The 17,555-nt window shown below is 63.6% G+C and overlaps 1 protein-coding gene across 1 annotated transcript in view; it reads left to right on the forward strand.

The window, feature by feature from the left end:
• Positions 1–16,043, forward strand: part of NEURL4 (neuralized E3 ubiquitin protein ligase 4) — an 87,940-nt gene extending 71,897 nt beyond the window's left edge. The window contains exons 15-27 of the mRNA XM_066588684.1: positions 2,092–2,237; positions 4,878–5,093; positions 5,570–5,668; positions 11,684–11,824; positions 11,908–12,072; positions 13,836–13,994; positions 14,067–14,246; positions 14,318–14,411; positions 14,657–14,761; positions 14,829–14,973; positions 15,044–15,153; positions 15,230–15,389; positions 15,587–16,043. Of these exons, the coding sequence (XP_066444781.1) occupies positions 2,092–2,237; positions 4,878–5,093; positions 5,570–5,668; positions 11,684–11,824; positions 11,908–12,072; positions 13,836–13,994; positions 14,067–14,246; positions 14,318–14,411; positions 14,657–14,761; positions 14,829–14,973; positions 15,044–15,153; positions 15,230–15,389; positions 15,587–15,791 (1,925 nt within the window). The 3' untranslated portion in view covers positions 15,792–16,043. The remainder of the gene's footprint in view (positions 1–2,091; positions 2,238–4,877; positions 5,094–5,569; positions 5,669–11,683; positions 11,825–11,907; positions 12,073–13,835; positions 13,995–14,066; positions 14,247–14,317; positions 14,412–14,656; positions 14,762–14,828; positions 14,974–15,043; positions 15,154–15,229; positions 15,390–15,586) is intronic.
• Positions 16,044–17,555: the final 1,512 nt, after the last annotated feature.

Below are 17,555 nucleotides of genomic sequence, written 5' to 3' on the forward strand. Positions count from 1 at the left end.
CTCCCTGTCCTCCGGATCTGACGTGTGCGGTCCCCCTCCTGTATGTCCCGTCGCCCTCCCTGTCCTCCGGGTCTGACGTGTGCGGTCCCCCTCCTGTATGTCCCGTTGCCCTCCCTGTCCTCCGGGGCTGACCTGTGCAGTCCCCCTCCTGTTTGTCCGGTCGCCCTCCCTGTCCTCCTGGTCTAATGTGTGCGGTCCCCCTCCTGTATGTCCGGTCGCCCTCCCTGTCCTCCGGGTCTGACGTGTGCGGTCCCCCTCCTGTATGTCCGGTCGCCCTCCCTGTCCTCCGGGTCTGACGTGTGCGGTCCCCCTCCTGTATGTCCGGTCGCCCTCCCTGTCCTCTGGGTCTGACGTGTGCGGTCCCCCTCCTGTATGTCCGGTCGCCCTCCCTGTCCTCCGGGTCTGACGTGTTCGGTCCCCCTCCTGTATGTCCGGTCGCCCTCCCTGTCCTCCGGGTCTGACGTGTGCGGTCCCCCTCCTGTATGTCCGGTCGCCCTCCCTGTCCTCCGGGTCTGACGTGTGCGGTCCCCCTCCTGTATGTCCGGTCGCCATCCCTGTCCTCCGGGTCTGACGTGTGCGGTCCCCCTCCTGTATGTCCCGTCGTCCTCCCTGTCCTCCGGCGGTGACGTGTGCGGTCCCCCTCCTGTATGTCCGGTTGCCCTCCCTGTCCTCCGGGTCTGACGTGTGCGGTCCCCCTCCTGTATGTCCGGTCGCCATCCCTGTCCTCCGGGGGTGATGTGTGCGGTCCCCCTCCTCAATGTCCCGTCGCCCTCCCTATCCTCCGGGTCTGACGTGTGCGGTCCCCCTCCTGTATGTCCGGTCGCCCTCCCTGTCCTCCGGGTCTGACGTGTGCGGTCCCCCTCCAGTTTGTCCGGTCGCCATCCCTGTCCTCCGGCGGTGACGTATGCGGTCCCTCTCCTGTATGTCCGGTTGCCCTCCCTGTCCTCCGGGTCTGACGTGTGCGGTCCCCCTCCTGTATGTCCGGTCGCCCTCCCTGTCCTCCGGGTCTGACGTGTGCGGTCCCCCTCCTGTATGTCCGGTCGCCATCCCTGTCCTCCGGCGGTGACGTGTGCGGTCCCCCTCCTGTATGTCCGGTTGCCCTCCCTGTCCTCCGGGTCTGACGTGTGCGGTCCCCCTCCTGTATGTCCGGTCGCCATCCCTGTCCTCTGGGTCTGACGTGTGCGGTCCCCCTCCTGTATGTCCCATCGCCCTCCCTGTCCTCTGGGGGTGACCTGTGCGGTCCCCCTTCTGTATGTCCCGTCACCCTCCCTGTCCTCCAGGAGTGACGTGTGCGGTCCCTCTCCTGTATGTCCCGTCGCCCTCCCTGTCCTCCGGGTCTGACGTGTGCGGTCCCCCTCCTGTATGTCCCGTCGCCCTCCCTGTCCTCTGGGGGTGACGTGTGCGGTCCCCCTCCTGTATGTCCCGTCGCCCTCCCTGTCCTCCGGGAGTGACGTGTGCGGTCCCTCTCCTGTATGGCCCGTCGCCCTCCCGGTCCTCCGGTGGTGACCTGTGCGGTCCCTCTCCGGTATGTCCCTTCGCCCTCCCGGTCCTCCGGTGGTGACCTGTGCGGTCCCTCTCCGGTATGTCCCTTCGCCCTCCCTGTCCTACGGGGGTGATGTGTACGGTCCCCCTCCTCAATGTCCCGTCGCCCTCCCTCTCCTCCGGGGCTGACGTGTGCGGTCGCCCTCCCTCTCTTCCGGGGCTGACGTGTGCGGTCGCCCTCCCTCTCCTCCGGGGCTGACGTGTGCGGTCGCCCTCCCTCTCCTCCGGGGCTGACGTGTGCGGTCGCCCTCCCTCTCCTCCGGGGCTGACGTGTGCGGTCGCCCTCCCTCTCCTCCGGGGCTGACGTGTGCGGTCGCCCTCCCTCTCCTCCGGGGCTGACGTGTGCGGTCGCCCTCCCTCTCCTCCGGGGCTGACGTGTGCGGTCGCCCTCCCTCTCCTCCGGGGCTGACGTGTGCGGTCGCCCTCCCTCTCCTCCGGGGCTGACGTGTGCGGTCCCCCTTCTGGATGTCTCGTCGCCCTCCACGTCCTCCGGGCTGACCTCTCTGGTTGGAGCCTCATTGCACTTTCCCTGATCTCTCTCTGCTCCAGTCCCCAGTGTTTCTCATCGGTTCCACTCCGTCTGTGGGAAGAACGTGTCGGTCATGTGCGATGGGACGCGAGCGGAACGTAACGCTGGCTATGCGGACGGTATCGTGTTCAGCAGTGGTGAACTGCTTGTCAATGAGGTATTTGAGGTGAGTAGCTGGCGGCTCCTTGGGGGGCTGTGTGGGACACAAAGGGTGGTCAGCCTTCTCACAGGGCGTCAGGACAGCTTTTGTACATGTGCTTAATGTATACGTCATCAGGTCAGGGACGCCCCCACCCGTCCAAGTATATTGGGTCTGGGACGCCCCCACCCCTCCAAGTATATTGGGTCTGGGACGCCCCCACCCCTCCAAGTATATTGGGTCTGGGACGCCCCCACCCGTCCAAGTATATTGGGTCTGGGACGCCCCCACCCGTCCAAGTATATTGGGTCTGGGACGCCCCCACCCGTCCAAGTATATTGGGTCTGGGACGCCCCCACCCGTCCAAGTATATTGGGTCTGGGACGCCCCCACCCGTCCAAGTATATTGGGTCTGGGACGCCCCCACCCGTCCAAGTATATTGGGTCTGGGACGCCCCCACCCGTCCAAGTATATTGGGTCTGGGACGCCCCCACCCGTCCAAGTATATTGGGTCTGGGACGCCCCCACCCGTCCAAGTATATTGGGTCTGGGACGCCCCCACCCGTCCAAGTATATTGGGTCTGGGACGCCCCCACCCGTCCAAGTATATTGGGTCTGGGACGCCCCCACCCGTCCAAGTATATTGGGTCTGGGACGCCCCCACCCGTCCAAGTATATTGGGTCTGGGACGCCCCCACCCGTCCAAGTATATTGGGTCTGGGACGCCCCCACCCGTCCAAGTATATTGGGTCTGGGACGCCCCCACCCGTCCAAGTATATTGGGTCTGGGACGCCCCCACCCGTCCAAGTATATTGGGTCTGGGACGCCCCCACCCGTCCAAGTATATTGGGTCTGGGACGCCCCCACCCGTCCAAGTATATTGGGTCTGGGACGCCCCCACCCGTCCAAGTATATTGGGTCTGGGACGCCCCCACCCGTCCAAGTATATTGGGTCTGGGACGCCCCCACCCGTCCAAGTATATTGGGTCTGGGACGCCCCCACCCGTCCAAGTATATTGGGTCTGGGACGCCCCCACCCGTCCAAGTATATTGGGTCTGGGACGCCCCCACCCGTCCAAGTATATTGGGTCTGGGACGCCCCCACCCGTCCAAGTATATTGGGTCTGGGACGCCCCCACCCGTCCAAGTATATTGGGTCTGGGACGCCCCCACCCGTCCAAGTATATTGGGTCTGGGACGCCCCCACCCGTCCAAGTATATTGGGTCTGGGACGCCCCCACCCGTCCAAGTATATTGGGTCTGGGACGCCCCCACCCGTCCAAGTATATTGGGTCTGGGACGCCCCCACCCGTCCAAGTATATTGGGTCTGGGACGCCCCCACCCGTCCAAGTATATTGGGTCTGGGACGCCCCCACCCGTCCAAGTATATTGGGTCTGGGACGCCCCCACCCGTCCAAGTATATTGGGTCTGGGACGCCCCCACCCGTCCAAGTATATTGGGTCTGGGACGCCCCCACCCGTCCAAGTATATTGGGTCTGGGACGCCCCCACCCGTCCAAGTATATTGGGTCTGGGACGCCCCCACCCGTCCAAGTATATTGGGTCTGGGACGCCCCCACCCGTCCAAGTATGTTGGGTCTGGGACGCCCCCACCCCTCCAAGTATATTGGGTCTGGGACGCCCCCACCCCTCCAAGTATATTGGGTCTGGGACGCCCCCACCCCTCCAACTTCATCGGGTCTGGGACGCCCCCACCCCTCCAACTATATCGGGTCTGGGACGCCCCCACCCCTCCAAGTATATTGGGTCTGGGACGCCCCCACCCCTCCAAGTATATTGGGTCTGGGACGCCCCCACCCGTCCAAGTATATTGGGTCTGGGACGCCCCCACCCGTCCAAGTATATTGGGTCTGGGACGCCCCCACCCGTCCAAGTATATTGGGTCTGGGACGCCCCCACCCGTCCAAGTATATTGGGTCTGGGACGCCCCCACCCGTCCAAGTATATTGGGTCTGGGACGCCCCCACCCGTCCAAGTATATTGGGTCTGGGACGCCCCCACCCGTCCAAATATATTGGGTCTGGGACGCCCCCACCCGTCCAAGTATATTGGGTCTGGGACGCCCCCACCCGTCCAAGTATATTGGGTCTGGGACGCCCCCACCCGTCCAAGTATATTGGGTCTGGGACGCCCCCACCCGTCCAAGTATATTGGGTCTGGGACGCCCCCACCCGTCCAAGTATATTGGGTCTGGGACGCCCCCACCCGTCCAAGTATATTGGGTCTGGGACGCCCCCACCCGTCCAAGTATATTGGGTCTGGGACGCCCCCACCCTTCCAAGTATATTGGGTCTGGGACGCCCCCACCCGTCCAAGTATATTGGGTCTGGGACGCCCCCACCCGTCCAAGTATATTGGGTCTGGGACGCCCCCACCCGTCCAAGTATATTGGGTCTGGGACGCCCCCACCCGTCCAAGTATATTGGGTCTGGGACGCCCCCACCCGTCCAAGTATATTGGGTCTGGGACGCCCCCACCCCCCCAACTTCATCGGGTCTGGGACGCCCCCACCCCCCCAACTTCATCGGGTCTGGGACGCCCCCACCCCTCCAACTTCATCGGGTCTGGGACGCCCCCACCCCTCCAACTTCATCGGTTCGGGGATACTAGGCCCCTCATCGTCTGACTTCATCTTCCTCTCAGGTGAAGGTGGAGCGGCTGAACCCGCACTGGTCAGGATCCAGTCATATTGGAGTCACCTCCATTCCCCCTCATGAGGCGCCATTCCTGGGTGGAGGCCTTCCACCATCAGCAGTTGATCTTCGCTCCCGTGTCACCTGGTTGGTTTCTGGGTCTGAGGTTCTGAGAAACGGCCAGCGCCTGCGGGAGAATTATTGCAGTAACCTGGAGCGCATCCGGGTAAGTCATGACCTGGGATAGAGGCGATTGGTTATCACATGAGGGCTATCCTATCCTCCATATGTGCTCTACGCAGAGACTGCACGGTATGTGGGCACACGGGTAGCGAGACGCCGTCTTACCGGTTGCTGCCGTAGGTTCTGCCTTCGGAGCTTTGAAAGCAGAAGCTCCTCCCTCAGTGCTAGGCTCCTGCACACCAGCGTATTTGGGGCCGAGTCATTCCAGCACACGCCCCATTATGGCCCGTGAGACTACACATGGTGGTCGGCACGGATGAGGTGTGTGAGTGTGCGGGGGCCATGTACATGCTAGTTGCATCCTGGTCTCTAGGCTTTACCTCCATAGGTGATGAGGTTGTCAGAACCTCAAGTGGTCCCTCTAGAGGATGCCTGCGAGGAGGAGATGGACCTGGAATAAGGTGCTCTGACCCCGTGTAGTGCTTCACTCTGTATAACATCTCCATATGTCACCTCTAGGTGGGCTGCAGACTCGGCGTGCGGCGCGATAGTGATGATACGTTGCACTTTTTGATCAATGGAGAGGACATGGGAGCAGCGGCCAGCGGAATTCCTAAGGTAAGAGACACTGTAAAGAGCAGTACCATCCAGTAGACCGCCGCATCAGCTACCAGGACCAAACCAGCGGTGGCGGCCCTGGACCGGGGGGCCATTGGAAGGTGAATTCTGGTGTTTTGTTTAGTTTTTAAGCCATTTCCTGCCCTTCCTAGGGTGAGGCGGCGGAGGGTGGGGGGGGAGAGCCTTCTGGTGAGGCGGCGGAGGTTGGGGGAGGGGGAAGCCTTCTGGTGAGGCGGCGGAGGTTGGGGGGGGAGAGCCTTCTGGTGAGGCGGCGGAGGTTGGGGGGGGGAGAGCCTTCTGGTGAGGCGGCGGAGGTTGAGGGGGAGAGCCTTCTGGTGAGGCGGCGAAGGTTGGGGGGGGAGAGCCTTCTGGTGAGGCGGCGAAGGTTGGGGGGGGAGAGCCTTCTGGTGAGGCGGCGGAGGTTGGGGGGGGAGAGCCTTCTGGTGAGGAGGCGGAGGTTGGGGGGGGGGGAGCCTTCTGGTGAGGAGGCGGAGGTTGGGGGGGGGGGGAGCCTTCTGGTGAGGAGGCGGAGGTTGGGGGGGGAGCCTTCTGTTGAGGCGGCGGAGGTTGGGGGGGAGGAGAGCCTTCTGGTGAGGCGGCGAAGGTTGGGGGGGAGGAGAGCCTTCTGGTGAGGCGGCGGAGGTTGGGGGGGGGAGAGCCTTTTGGTGAGGCGGCGGAGGCTGGGGGGGAGACGTCTGGTGAGGCAGCGGAGGCTGGGGGAGGGAGACTTCTGGTAAGGCGGCGGAGGCTGGGGGAGGGAGACTCCTGGTGAGGCGGCGGAGGTTGGGGGGGGGGGGAGACTTCTGGTGAGGCGGCGGAGGTTGGGGGGGGGGGGGAGCCTTCTGGTGAGGCGGCGGAGGCTGGGGGAGGGAGACTTCTGGTGAGGCGGCGGAGGCTGGGGGAGGGAGACTCCTGGTGAGGCGGCGGAGGCTGGGGGAGGGGAGAGCCTTCTGGGGGGGGGCCTTCTGGTGAGGTGGCGGAGGCTGGGGGGGGCCTTCTGGTGAGGTGGCGGAGGCTGGGGGGGTACTTCTGGTGAGGTGGCGGAGGCTGGGGCGGGGGAGAGCCTTCTGGTGAGGTGGCGGAGGCTGGGGCGGGGGAGAGCCTTTTGGTGAGGCGGCGGAGGCTGGGGGGGGAGACGTCTGGTGAGGCAGCGGAGGCTGGGGGGGAGAGCCTTCTGGTAAGGCGGCTGCTGGGGAGCCTTCTGGTGAGGCGGCGGAGGCTGGGGGGGGAGAGCCTTCTGGTAAGGCGGCTGCTGGGGAGCCTTCTGGTGAGGCGGTGGAGGCTGGGGGGGGGGGAGAGCCTTCTGGTGAGGTGGCGGAGGCTGGGGGGGAGAGCCTTTTTGTGAGGTGGCGGAGACTGGGGAGCCTTCTGGTGAGGGGGCGGAGGATGGGGGGGGGGAGAGCCTTTTGTTGAGGTGGCGGAGCAGGGGGGGGAGCCTTTTGGTGACGTGGCAGAGGCTGGGGGGGAGAGTCTTCTGGTGAGGTGGCGGAGGCTGGGGGGGGGGAGAGCCTTCTGGTGAGGCGGCGGAGGTTGGGGGGGGGAGAGCCTTCTGGTGAGGTGGCGGAGGCTGGGGGGGGAGAGCCTTCTGGTGAGGTGGCGGAGGCTGGGGGGTGAGAGCCTTCTGGTGAGGTGGCGGAGGCTGGGGGGGGGAGAGCCTTCTGGTGAGGTGGTGGAGGCTTGGGGGGGGGAGCCTTCTGGTGAGGCGGCGGAGGCTGGGGAAGGGAGAGCCTTCTGGTGAGGCGGCGGAGGCTGGGGAAGCGAGAGCCTTCTGGTGAGGCGGCGGAGGCTGGGGGGCATTCTGGTGAGGGGGCTGGGGCCTTCTGGTGAGGCGGCGGAGCCTTCTGTTGAGGCTGGGGGGGAGAGCCTTCTGTTGAGGCTGGGGGGGAGAGCCTTCTGTTGAGGCTGGGGGGGGAGAGCCTTCTGTTGAGGCTGGGGGGGGAAAGCCTTCTGTTGAAGCTGGGGGGGGAGAGCTTTCTGGTGAGGCTGGGGGGGAAGGTGAGGCGGCGGAGGCTGGGGGGGAGGGTGAGGCGGCGGAGGCTGGGGGGGAGACTTCTGGTGAGGCGGCAGAGGCTGGAGGGGTAGACTTCTGGTGAGGCGGCAGAGGCTGGAGGGCGAGACTTCTGGTGAGGCGGCAGAGGCTGGAGGGCAAGACTTCTGGTGAGGCGGCAGAGGCTGGAGGGGGAGACTTCTGGTGAGGCGGCAGAGGCTGGAGGGGGAGACTTCTGGTGAGGTGGCGGAGGCTGGGGAGGGAGCCTTCTGGTGAGGTTTGCGGAGGCTGGGGGGAGAGCCTTCTGGTGGCGGAGGCTGGGGGGGAGCCTTCTGGTGAGGTTGCGGAGGCTGGGGAGCCTTCTGGTGACGCGGCTGGGGGTGGGAGCCTTCTGGTGAGGCGGCGGAGGCTGGGGGGGGAGACGTCTGGTGAGGCGGCAGAGGCTGGAGGGGGAGACTTCTGGTGAGGTGGCGGAGGCTGGGGAGGGAGCCTTCTGGTGAGGTTTGCGGAGGCTGGGGGGAGAGCCTTCTGGTGGCGGAGGCTGGGGGGGAGCCTTCTGGTGAGGTTGCGGAGGCTGGGGAGCCTTCTGGTGACGCGGCTGGGGGTGGGAGCCTTCTGGTGAGGCGGCGGAGGCTGGGGGGGGAGACGTCTGGTGAGGCGGCGGAGGCTGGGGGAGGGAGACTCCTGGTGAGGCGGCGGAGGCTGGGGGAGGGAGACTCCTGGTGAGGCGCCGGAGGTTGGGGGGGGGGGGGCCTTCTGGTGAGGTGGTGGAGGTTGGGGGGGGGAGCCTTCTGGTGAGGCGGCGGAGGTTGGGGGGGGGGAGCCTTCTGGTGAGGCGGCGGAGGTTGGGGGGGGGAGCCTTCTGGTGAGGCGGCGGAGGTTGGGGGGGGGGGAGCCTTCTGGTGAGGTGGCGTAGGCTGGGGGGGGGAGCCTTCTGGTGAGGCGGCGGAGGTTGGGGGGGGGAGCCTTCTGGTGAGGCGGCGGAGGTTGGGGGGGGGAGGTTGGGGGGGGGGAGCCTTCTGGTGAGGTGGCGTAGGCTGGGGGGGGAGCCTTCTGGTGAGGTGGCGTAGGCTGGGGGGGGAGCCTTCTGGTGAGGTGGCGTAGGCTGGGGGGGAGCCTTCTGGTGAGGCGGCGGAGGTTGGGGGGGGGGAGAGCCTTCTGGTGAGGTGGCGGAGGCTGGGGGGGAGAGCCTTCTGGTGAGGTGGCGGAGGCTGGGGGGTGAGAGCCTTCTGGTGAGGTGGCGGAGGCTGGGGGGGGGAGAGCCTTCTGGTGAGGTGGTGGAGGCTTGGGGGGGGAGCCTTCTGGTGAGGCGGCGGAGGCTGGGGAAGGGAGAGCCTTCTGGTGAGGCGGCGGAGGCTGGGGAAGCGAGAGCCTTCTGGTGAGGCGGCGGAGGCTGGGGGGCATTCTGGTGAGGGGGCTGGGGCCTTCTGGTGAGGCGGCGGAGGCTGTGGGGGGGGGAGCTTCCTGGTGAGGCGGCTGTGGGGGGGAGCCTTCTGGTGAGGCGGCTGTGGGGAGGGGGGAGCCTTCTGTTGATGTGGCGGGGACTTCTGGTGAGACAGCGGAGGCTGGGGGAGAGCCTTCTGGTGAGGTTGCGGAGCGGGGGGGGGGGGGAGCCTACCCTTGAGGCGGCGGAGGCTGGGGGGGGGAGAGCCTTCCCTTGAGGCGGCGGAGGCTGGGGGGGGGGAGAGCCTTCCCTTGAGGCGGCGGAGGCTGGGGGGGGAGAGCCTTCCCTTGAGGCGGCGGAGGCTGGGGGGGGGAGAGCCTTCCCTTGAGGCGGCAGAGGCTGGGGGGGAGAGCCTTCTGGTAAGGCGGCTGCTGGGGAGCCTTCTGGTGAGGCGGTGGAGGCTGGGGGGGGGGGGGAGAGCCTTCTGGTGAGGTGGCGGAGGCTGGGGGGGAGAGCCTTTTTGTGAGGTGGCGGAGACTGGGGAGCCTTCTGGTGAGGGGGCGGAGGATGGGGGGGGAGAGCCTTTTGTTGAGGTGGCGGAGCAGGGGGGGGAGCCTTTTGGTGACGTGGCAGAGGCTGGGGGGGAGAGTCTTCTGGTGAGGTGGCGGAGGCTGGGGGGAGCCTTCTGGTGAGGTGGCTTCTGGGGAGCCTTCTGGTGAGACAGTGGAGGCTGCGGGGGGAGAGCCTTCTGGTAAGGCGGCTGCTGGGGAGCCTTCTGGTGAGGCGGCGGAGGCTGGGGGGGGAGCCTTCTGGTGAGGCGGCAGATGCTAGGCGGTGGGTGGGGAGAGAGCCTTATGGTGAGGCGGCGGAGGCTGGGGGGGAGCCTTCTGGTGAGGTGGCTTCTGGGGAGCCTTCTGGTGAGACAGTGGAGGCTGCGGGGGGAGAGCCTTCTGGTAAGGCGGCTGCTGGGGAGCCTTCTGGTGAGGCGGCGGAGGCTGGGGGGGAGCCTTCTGGTGAGGCGGCAGATGCTAGGCGGTGGGTGGGGAGAGAGCCTTCTGGTGAGGCGGCGGAGGCTGGGGGGGAGCCTTCAGGTGAGGTGGCTTCTGGGGAGCCTTCTGGTGAGACAGTGGAGGCTGCGGGGGGAGAGCCTTCTGGTAAGGCGGCTGCTGGGGAGCCTTCTGGTGAGGCGGCGGAGGCTGGGGGGGGGGGGAGAGCCTTCTGGTGAGGCGGCGGAGGCTGGGGGAGGGAGACTTCTGGTGAGGCGGCAGAGTCTGGGGGAGGGAGACTTCTGGTGAGGCGGAGGAGGCTGGGGGAGGGAGACTTCTGGTGAGGCGGCAGAGTCTGGGGGAGGGAGACTTCTGGTGAGGCGGAGGAGGCTGGGGGAGGGAGACTTCTGGTGAGGCGGAGGAGGCTGGGGGAGGGAGACTTCTGGTGAGGCGGCGGAGGCTGGGGGAGGGAGACTTCTTGTGAGGCGGCGGAGGCTGGGGGAGGGAGACTTCTTGTGAGGCGGCGGAGGCTGGGGGAGGGAGACTTCTTGTGAGGCGGCGGAGGCTGGGGGAGGGAGACTTCTTGTGAGGCCGCGGAGGCTGGGGGAGTGAGACTTCTTGTGAGGCGGCGGAGGCTGGGGGGGGGGAGCCTTCTGGTGAGGCGGCGGAGGTTGGGGGGGAGCCTTCTGGTGAGTTGGCGGAGGCTGGGGGGGAGCCTTCTGGTGAGGCGGTGGAGGCTGGGGGAGGGGCCTCCTGGTGAGGCGGCGGAGGCTGGGGGAGGGGCCTCCTGGTGAGGCGGCGGAGGCTGGGGGAGGGGCCTCCTGGTGAGGCGGCGGAGGCTGGGGGAGGGGCCTCCTGGTGAGGCGGCGGAGGTTGGGGGGGCCTTCTGGTGAGGCGGCGGAGGCTGGGGGGGAGCCTTCTGGTGAGGCGGCGGAGGCTGGGGGAGTTGCCTTCTGGTGAGGCGGCGGAGGCTGGGGGAGTTGCCTTCTGGTGAGGCGGCGGAGGCTGCGGGGGGGAGAGCCTTCTGGTGAGGCGGCGGAGGCTGCGGGGGGGAGAGCCTTCTGGTGAGGCGGCGGAGGCTGCGGGGGGGAGAGCCTTCTGGTGAGGCGGTGGAGGCTGGGGGGGCAGCCCTCTGGTGAGGAGGCGGAGGATGAGGCGGAGGTGGACCTCTGGTGAGGAGGTGCAGAGTTCTCTAATCCCCACACCCTAACCTCTGAGCTGCAGGGTATGAAGAGCAGGGAGGCATACTCAAGTGGTAGGGAAATAGTCCTAGAAAGCATTGATGCGTGAGAAGATCCGCTGGACACCAGGAGTTGGCCGTTCTCATCGTGTGTTAGAGGCTGACCACTAATGATGTGCGGGCGCATGTTGTGTCCTTGGTGCCCCCAGTACTGCTCTCTGTGAGTGAGGGTCCACCAGAAGTCTGATGGAATAGTGGAGCAAGATGAGTATATCCATACTGGCTTTGGTTGGATGTGTGGGAACGGGGGATGGGGGGGCGGGGGTACAGTTTGGTGACTCTTCGATGGTACATTAGACTTGGTCGTCTTGTGTGGTGATGAAATGTAGGACATAGCGGAGAGTAGTTTACCGTCCGGTGATGTCGGCCATAGCAAAGACTGGGACACACATTAACTCTTGCTTTTCTTTCCCCTCAGGGAGTTTATGCCATCGTGGATCTTCACGGCTCCGTCGCTGCTCTGTCCGTTGTAAGCTCCTCGGTTCTAGAAGAATCTGACGCCACCAAACCGCCATCTGTAAATTCTGAGAGCGAAGAGGAAGATGATACGGAGCAGAATGTGAGTACCTCCTGGCCCCTCCCACCTCCGAGCCTGCCCCTCCCACTACAGGGTGACACTAGTGCTGACCTCCTCTGTTTCAGGGCGACCCTCTGCCTTCCCTCCAGCCGCACTCTTTGCACTTCATGGGTAATCATGGGAAGAACATACAACTTTCACACGGAAACAGATCAGCAACACGCGTGTGCAGCTATAACCAGGGCATCGTGGTGCTGGCTCAGCCGTTACCGCGGCTCTTCCTATTCCAGGTACGGTGTGGGGCCTTCTATGACATGCTGTGTGGTCATCTCCCTGCTGGTCCATCGGTACGGTGCGGGGCCACCTATGGTGTGCCGTGTGGTCATCTCTCTGCTGGACTGGCTGTACGGTGCGGGGCCTCCTATGGCGTGCCGTGTGGTCATCTCCCTGCTGGTCCATCGGTACGGTGCGGGGCCACCTATGGTGTGCCGTGTGGTCATCTCCCTGCTGGTCCATCGGTACGGTGCGGGGCCACCTATGGTGTGCCGTGTGGTCATCTCCCTGCTGGACTGTCAGTACAGTGCGGGGCCACCTATGGTGTGCCGTGTGGTCATCTCCCTGCTGGCCCATCGGTACGGTGCGGGGCCACCTATGGTGTGCCGTGTGGTCATCTCCCTGCTGGACTGTCAGTACAGTACGGTGCGGGGCCTCCTATGGTGTGCCGTGTGGTCATCCCCCTGCTGGACTCTCTGTACGGTGCGGGGCCTCCTATGGCGTGCCGTGGGGTCATCTCCCTGCTGGTCCATCGGTACAGTGCGGGGCCTCCTTTGGCATGCCGTGTGGTCATCTCCCTGCTGGTCCATCGGTACGGTACGGGGCCACCTATGGCGTGCCGTGTGGTCATCTCCCTGCTGGACCGTCGGTACGGTGCGGGGCCTCCTATGGTGTGCCGTGTGGTCATCTCCCTGCTGGACTGTCAGTACAGTACGGTGTGGGGCCTTCTATGACATGCTGTGTGGTCATCTCCCTGCTGGTCCATCGGTACGGTGCGGGGCCATCTATGGTGTGCCGTGTGGTCATCTCCCTGCTGGACTGTCAGTACACGATGCAGGGCCTCCTATGAAATGCCATGTGGTCATCTCCCTGCTGGTCAATCGGGACGGTATGGTACGTGGCCTCCTATGGCGTGCCGTGTGGTCATCTCCCTGCTGGTCCATCAGTACGGTGCGGGGCCTCCTATGGCGTGCCGTCTGGTCATCTCCCTGCTGGACTGTCAGTATAGTACGGTGCGGGGCCTCCTATGGCGTGCCGTATGCTCATCTCCCTGCTGGACTGTCGGTACGGTGCGGGGCCTCCTATGGTGTGCCGTCTGGTCATCTACCTGCTGGACTGTCAGTACAGTACGGTGCAGGGCCACCTATGGCGTGCTGTGTGGCTGTCTCCCTGCTGGACTGTCTGTACAGTGCGGGGCCTCCTATGGCGTGCCGTGTGGTCATCTCCCTGCTGGACTGTCAGTACAGTACGGTGTGGGGCCTCCTATGGTGTGCCGTGTGGTCATCCCCCTGCTGGTCCATCGGTACGGTGCGGGGCCTCCTATGGCGTGCCATGTGGTCGTCTCCCTGCTGGCCCATTGGTACGGTGCGGGGCCTCCTATGGCGTGCCATGTGGTCATCCCCCTGCTGGTCCATCGGTACGGTACGGGGCCATCTATGGCGTGCTGTGTGGTCATCTCCCTGCTGAACTGTCAGTACAGTACGGTGCGGGGCCTCCTATGGCGTGCCGTGTGGCCATCCCCCTGCTGGTCCATCGGCACGGTGCGGGGCCTCCTATGGCGTGCCGTGTGGTCATCCCCCCTGCTGGTCCATCGGTACGGTGCGGGGCCTCCTATGGCGTGCCGTGTGGTCATCCCCCTGCTGGTCCATCGGTACGGTGCGGGGCCTCCTATGGCATGCTATGTGGTCATCTCCCTGCTGGACTGTCGGTACGGTGCGGTGCCTCCTATGGCGTGCCGTGTGGTCTGCCCCCCTACTGTATCCTCTTTCTTCTTCTCCAGGTCCGAGTAGACCAGCTGTCGCCACGCTGGACATCCTCGCTTTCCATTGGAGTTATTGGCGTCTCACCCGAGAGGCTCAACTTCCCCGCAACTGCTGCCGCCATTAAGAGGAGCGCATGGATCTTCCAGCGCAGTGCTGTTCTTTACAATGGAGCCAAGGTACCTATAGGGGGTAACGTGTGACCCTCGTCCTGTCTGTACCGCAGTCACATGACCACTTCTGTCTTGTAGATCCGTGAAGGTTACGGACCTAATCTGGACTTGTGTCCCGAGGGAACGTGTGTCGGCCTCCTGTTGGACTCCTCAGGGGGGCTCCACTTGTACATTAATGGTCTGGACCAGGGGGTGGGTGCACAGGACCTGCCGGAGCTGTGTTATGTTGTGGTTGACCTCTACGGGCAGTGTGAGCAGGTGAGGGTCTGACCATGTGGCTACTGTCATGGCGTCACACCCGCCACTTACAGCACGACTCTTCTCTCTAGGTGTCCATAGTGACGGGAGAGGCGCAGGGGGCGGAGTCTAATGCTCACGAGGGTCATATTCCTGGAGAGCGAGAGAAGGCGGATATGGTGGATGGTGAGTGACCGAAAGAGGGGGCTCCAATAACGTGACCCTGTGCACTGGGCTGTCCACCAAGAATATTACATTCTGCGGCGCCCAAGGAGTACGATTCGGTCTGCGGCCCCCACGCGCTCCTTGCATCTGGCCAGCGAGACGAGTGTTAGTGCCGTCCGTGAACCGCCGAGTCTCTAAGAGGGCCGGGGGGGTGCAGGATGATGGGCGGCTTGTGGCTCGCTGGGCTGAGACGTTTCTTCTTCTAGGTGTGAAGGAGAGTTTGTGCTGGTTGCCCCCGGACCCGCTGGCCCTACTCAGCTGCGAGTACCTGGCGCTCTGCCTCCGCCTCAAGGAGCTGCTGCTTCTGCCCGGTAAGTGGCTGCCTCTTCGCCGCCCGTCCCGCTGCTGCGCTCCTCCTTACCAGTTCTTGTCTCGCAGACGGCTATTTCATGGAGGATACCAAGCTGTGCGTCTGCCACTGCGAGTCGTGCCACAAGCTGCGGGGAGACGAGCTGTACAGCAAGAGGGGAGACCCCCCTCGTGAATACGCCGAGCCCACCGGATGGTGCAGCTTCCCCCTCAGGTACTGGCCGCTTTGCATTGGGTGGGTGATACAGGTGGAGATTGGCGCTCATGGCTGCCATGTCTTGCAGGCTGAGCCCGCGGTTATCGTGTACCCAGTACAAGAAGTGGCACATGGCCTACCAGGGCAGCAGCGCAGGAAGTGTGCGCAGGACGCTGGACCGGGCAGAGCTCCTCCCAGGTGTGTGATGTCAGCGCGGCTGCGGTCTACTTACTCTTCATTACAGGGTGTGAATACTTCTGCACTTCCTCCGCAGGTTCATCATGTATCCTGGCATCTGTGCCCATGAAGTCCGACCCGCAGAACGGCTTCCCTGCCTCTGAGCCCAACGTCCTGCAGAGCCGGGAGGTGCAGAGCGTGGTCTTGTCGCCGACCCTGCGTTATGCCGGCCTGCCTGATTCCTGCCCCAAAGTCCAGTAAGTGGTGTATAATTGCCGGATGGTCAGGCTGGAGCCTTGGCTTGTACAGGCGGACATGGGGGGGTGGGGGGGTTCACGGAGATCCCCATTCGCCGCAGCCAGGAGTGGGGAGAGCTCTGCCCCCAGCCGTCGCAGGCCATCTCGGTGGTGGTGGGACGCCGTTCCCTCTATGCTCACCCTTCCTCTTGTTGCAGGTTCAGAGACCCCCGGTCTCAGCGCACGTTTGGTGCCCAGGTTGCCCTCCAGGTCTGCGTCCGGCCAGGATCCTACAAGATGGGCCCTCCGTCAGCAGGAACCTCCGACTTCCTGGATCCACGGATTCCCACCTCTGAAGTGGAATGGCTGACCAAGGAGAAGGGGGCCACCATCCTGCGGGCTCTGCTGGTGCGCCTGGAATGAACTGTACAAGAGCGGGGACTATCTGTGCCACAGTCTGCGGACGCCCCTCTGACCCCTCCCTCTGCTCCCGGCTTGTTTACATCCCCCTCCCCATTAATTTATTGAACCAATGAAGCATTCTGGCGGGGTGCCACGCCTCCTGTGCTCCTGGCCCCGCCCCCTTGCCTTTTATTTAAGCTGCTGGTCTTTTGTTTTGTTCTTTATTTGTACATTAACTTTATTATTTTTAGTACATAAATTTCTTGTACAGAGCGGGTGGATTGTGTGTGTGGGGGAGGGGAGGAATCTGGGCGTGGGCATGGGCATGCTGCCTATGCTTGGAACCCCTCACGGTTGGCGGTGAGCCCCCGGCTAGTCCAGCACCGATGACCGGCCTCGCTGGTAGTCGCTCCGATCGCCGGATCTTCCATCTAATGTGGACTCACACGGAGACTGATCCACGGAGAACTTGTCACGTGACTTTATGCCGCCCTCCGGGGTCACGGGGGGATTACCATACAGGGGGCGCCAATCGTGAGAGGCCAGGGGGCTGATAAAGAGGCGGGGTTGTTATAAAGGGGGTGGTCGGTATCCATCTGTGTAGATAGGTGTGAACAGCTGGAGGACGGGTCTATAGGGGGCAGTGTCACAGAAGTCATGGCTTCCTGCTAACACTCCGACTGAAACCAAGAGTCACGGAGACGGAATAATCCTCCACAGCGCCACCTACTGGAAGGCAGCATTCCTGCAAGCCAAAGTCAGACTCTACAAGCCAGCCTCCATGTACAGACAGCTGTCCCGGGGTGTTCGCCCCTCATCAGTGTACAGTGGGGGGTCTGGCTTAGCTAATGACAGATCTGCCAATGATATACGCTGCTAGCCACACCCACTAACCCACCTGACCATCGAAGGGGCGGGCCGATTAAATGCAACATGACAAAGTTCTGAAGGCAGTTATTACTTGCAGTCTATTTCCCCATAGTAACCTCCAAGGAGAGAGTATGTCCCGCATGCCCCGCCCCCTAATAACTGCAGCCGCCAACCTGAGGGGAGGGGCCATCAGAAGCCGACGCCCTCCCCGACCACAAGTCATCCCCAGAAGAGATTACACCCAGAAAATACTGCGGAGACCCCAGGCGAGAGATATCTCAACCTTACTAGTTACATTACATGGGGGGTCACTTACTTTCCCCCTGTACTGTGGATGATGGGCTGTACAGCTGTGTGTTAGTAGTTACATTACATGGGGGGTCACTTACTTTCCTCCTGTACTGTGGATGATGGGACGTACAGCTGTGTGTTATTAGTTACATTACATAGGGGGTCACTTACTTTCCCCCTGTACTGTGGATGATGGGCGGTACAGCTGTGTGTTATTAGTTACATTACATAGGGGGTCAATTACTTTCCTCCTGTACTGTGGATGATGGGCGGTACAGCTGTGTGTTATTAGTTACATTACATAGGGGGTCACTTACTTTCCTCCTGTACTCTGGATGATGGGTGGTACAGCTGTGTGTTATTAGTTACATTACATAGGGGGTCACTTACTTTCCTCCTGTACTGTGGATGATGGGCGGTACAGCTGTGTGTTATCAGTGACATTACATAGGGGGTCACTTACTTTCCTCCTGTACTGTGGATGATGGGCGGTACAGCTGTGTGTTATTAGTTACATTACCTAGGGGTCACTTACTTTCCTCCTGTACTGTGGATGATGGGCGGTACAGCTGTGTTATTAGTTACATTACATAGGGGGTCACTTACTTTACCACCCATCATCCA

Source organism: Eleutherodactylus coqui, unplaced genomic scaffold (assembly GCF_035609145.1).
Source record: "Eleutherodactylus coqui strain aEleCoq1 unplaced genomic scaffold, aEleCoq1.hap1 HAP1_SCAFFOLD_158, whole genome shotgun sequence".
NCBI lineage: Eukaryota > Metazoa > Chordata > Amphibia > Anura > Eleutherodactylidae > Eleutherodactylus > Eleutherodactylus coqui.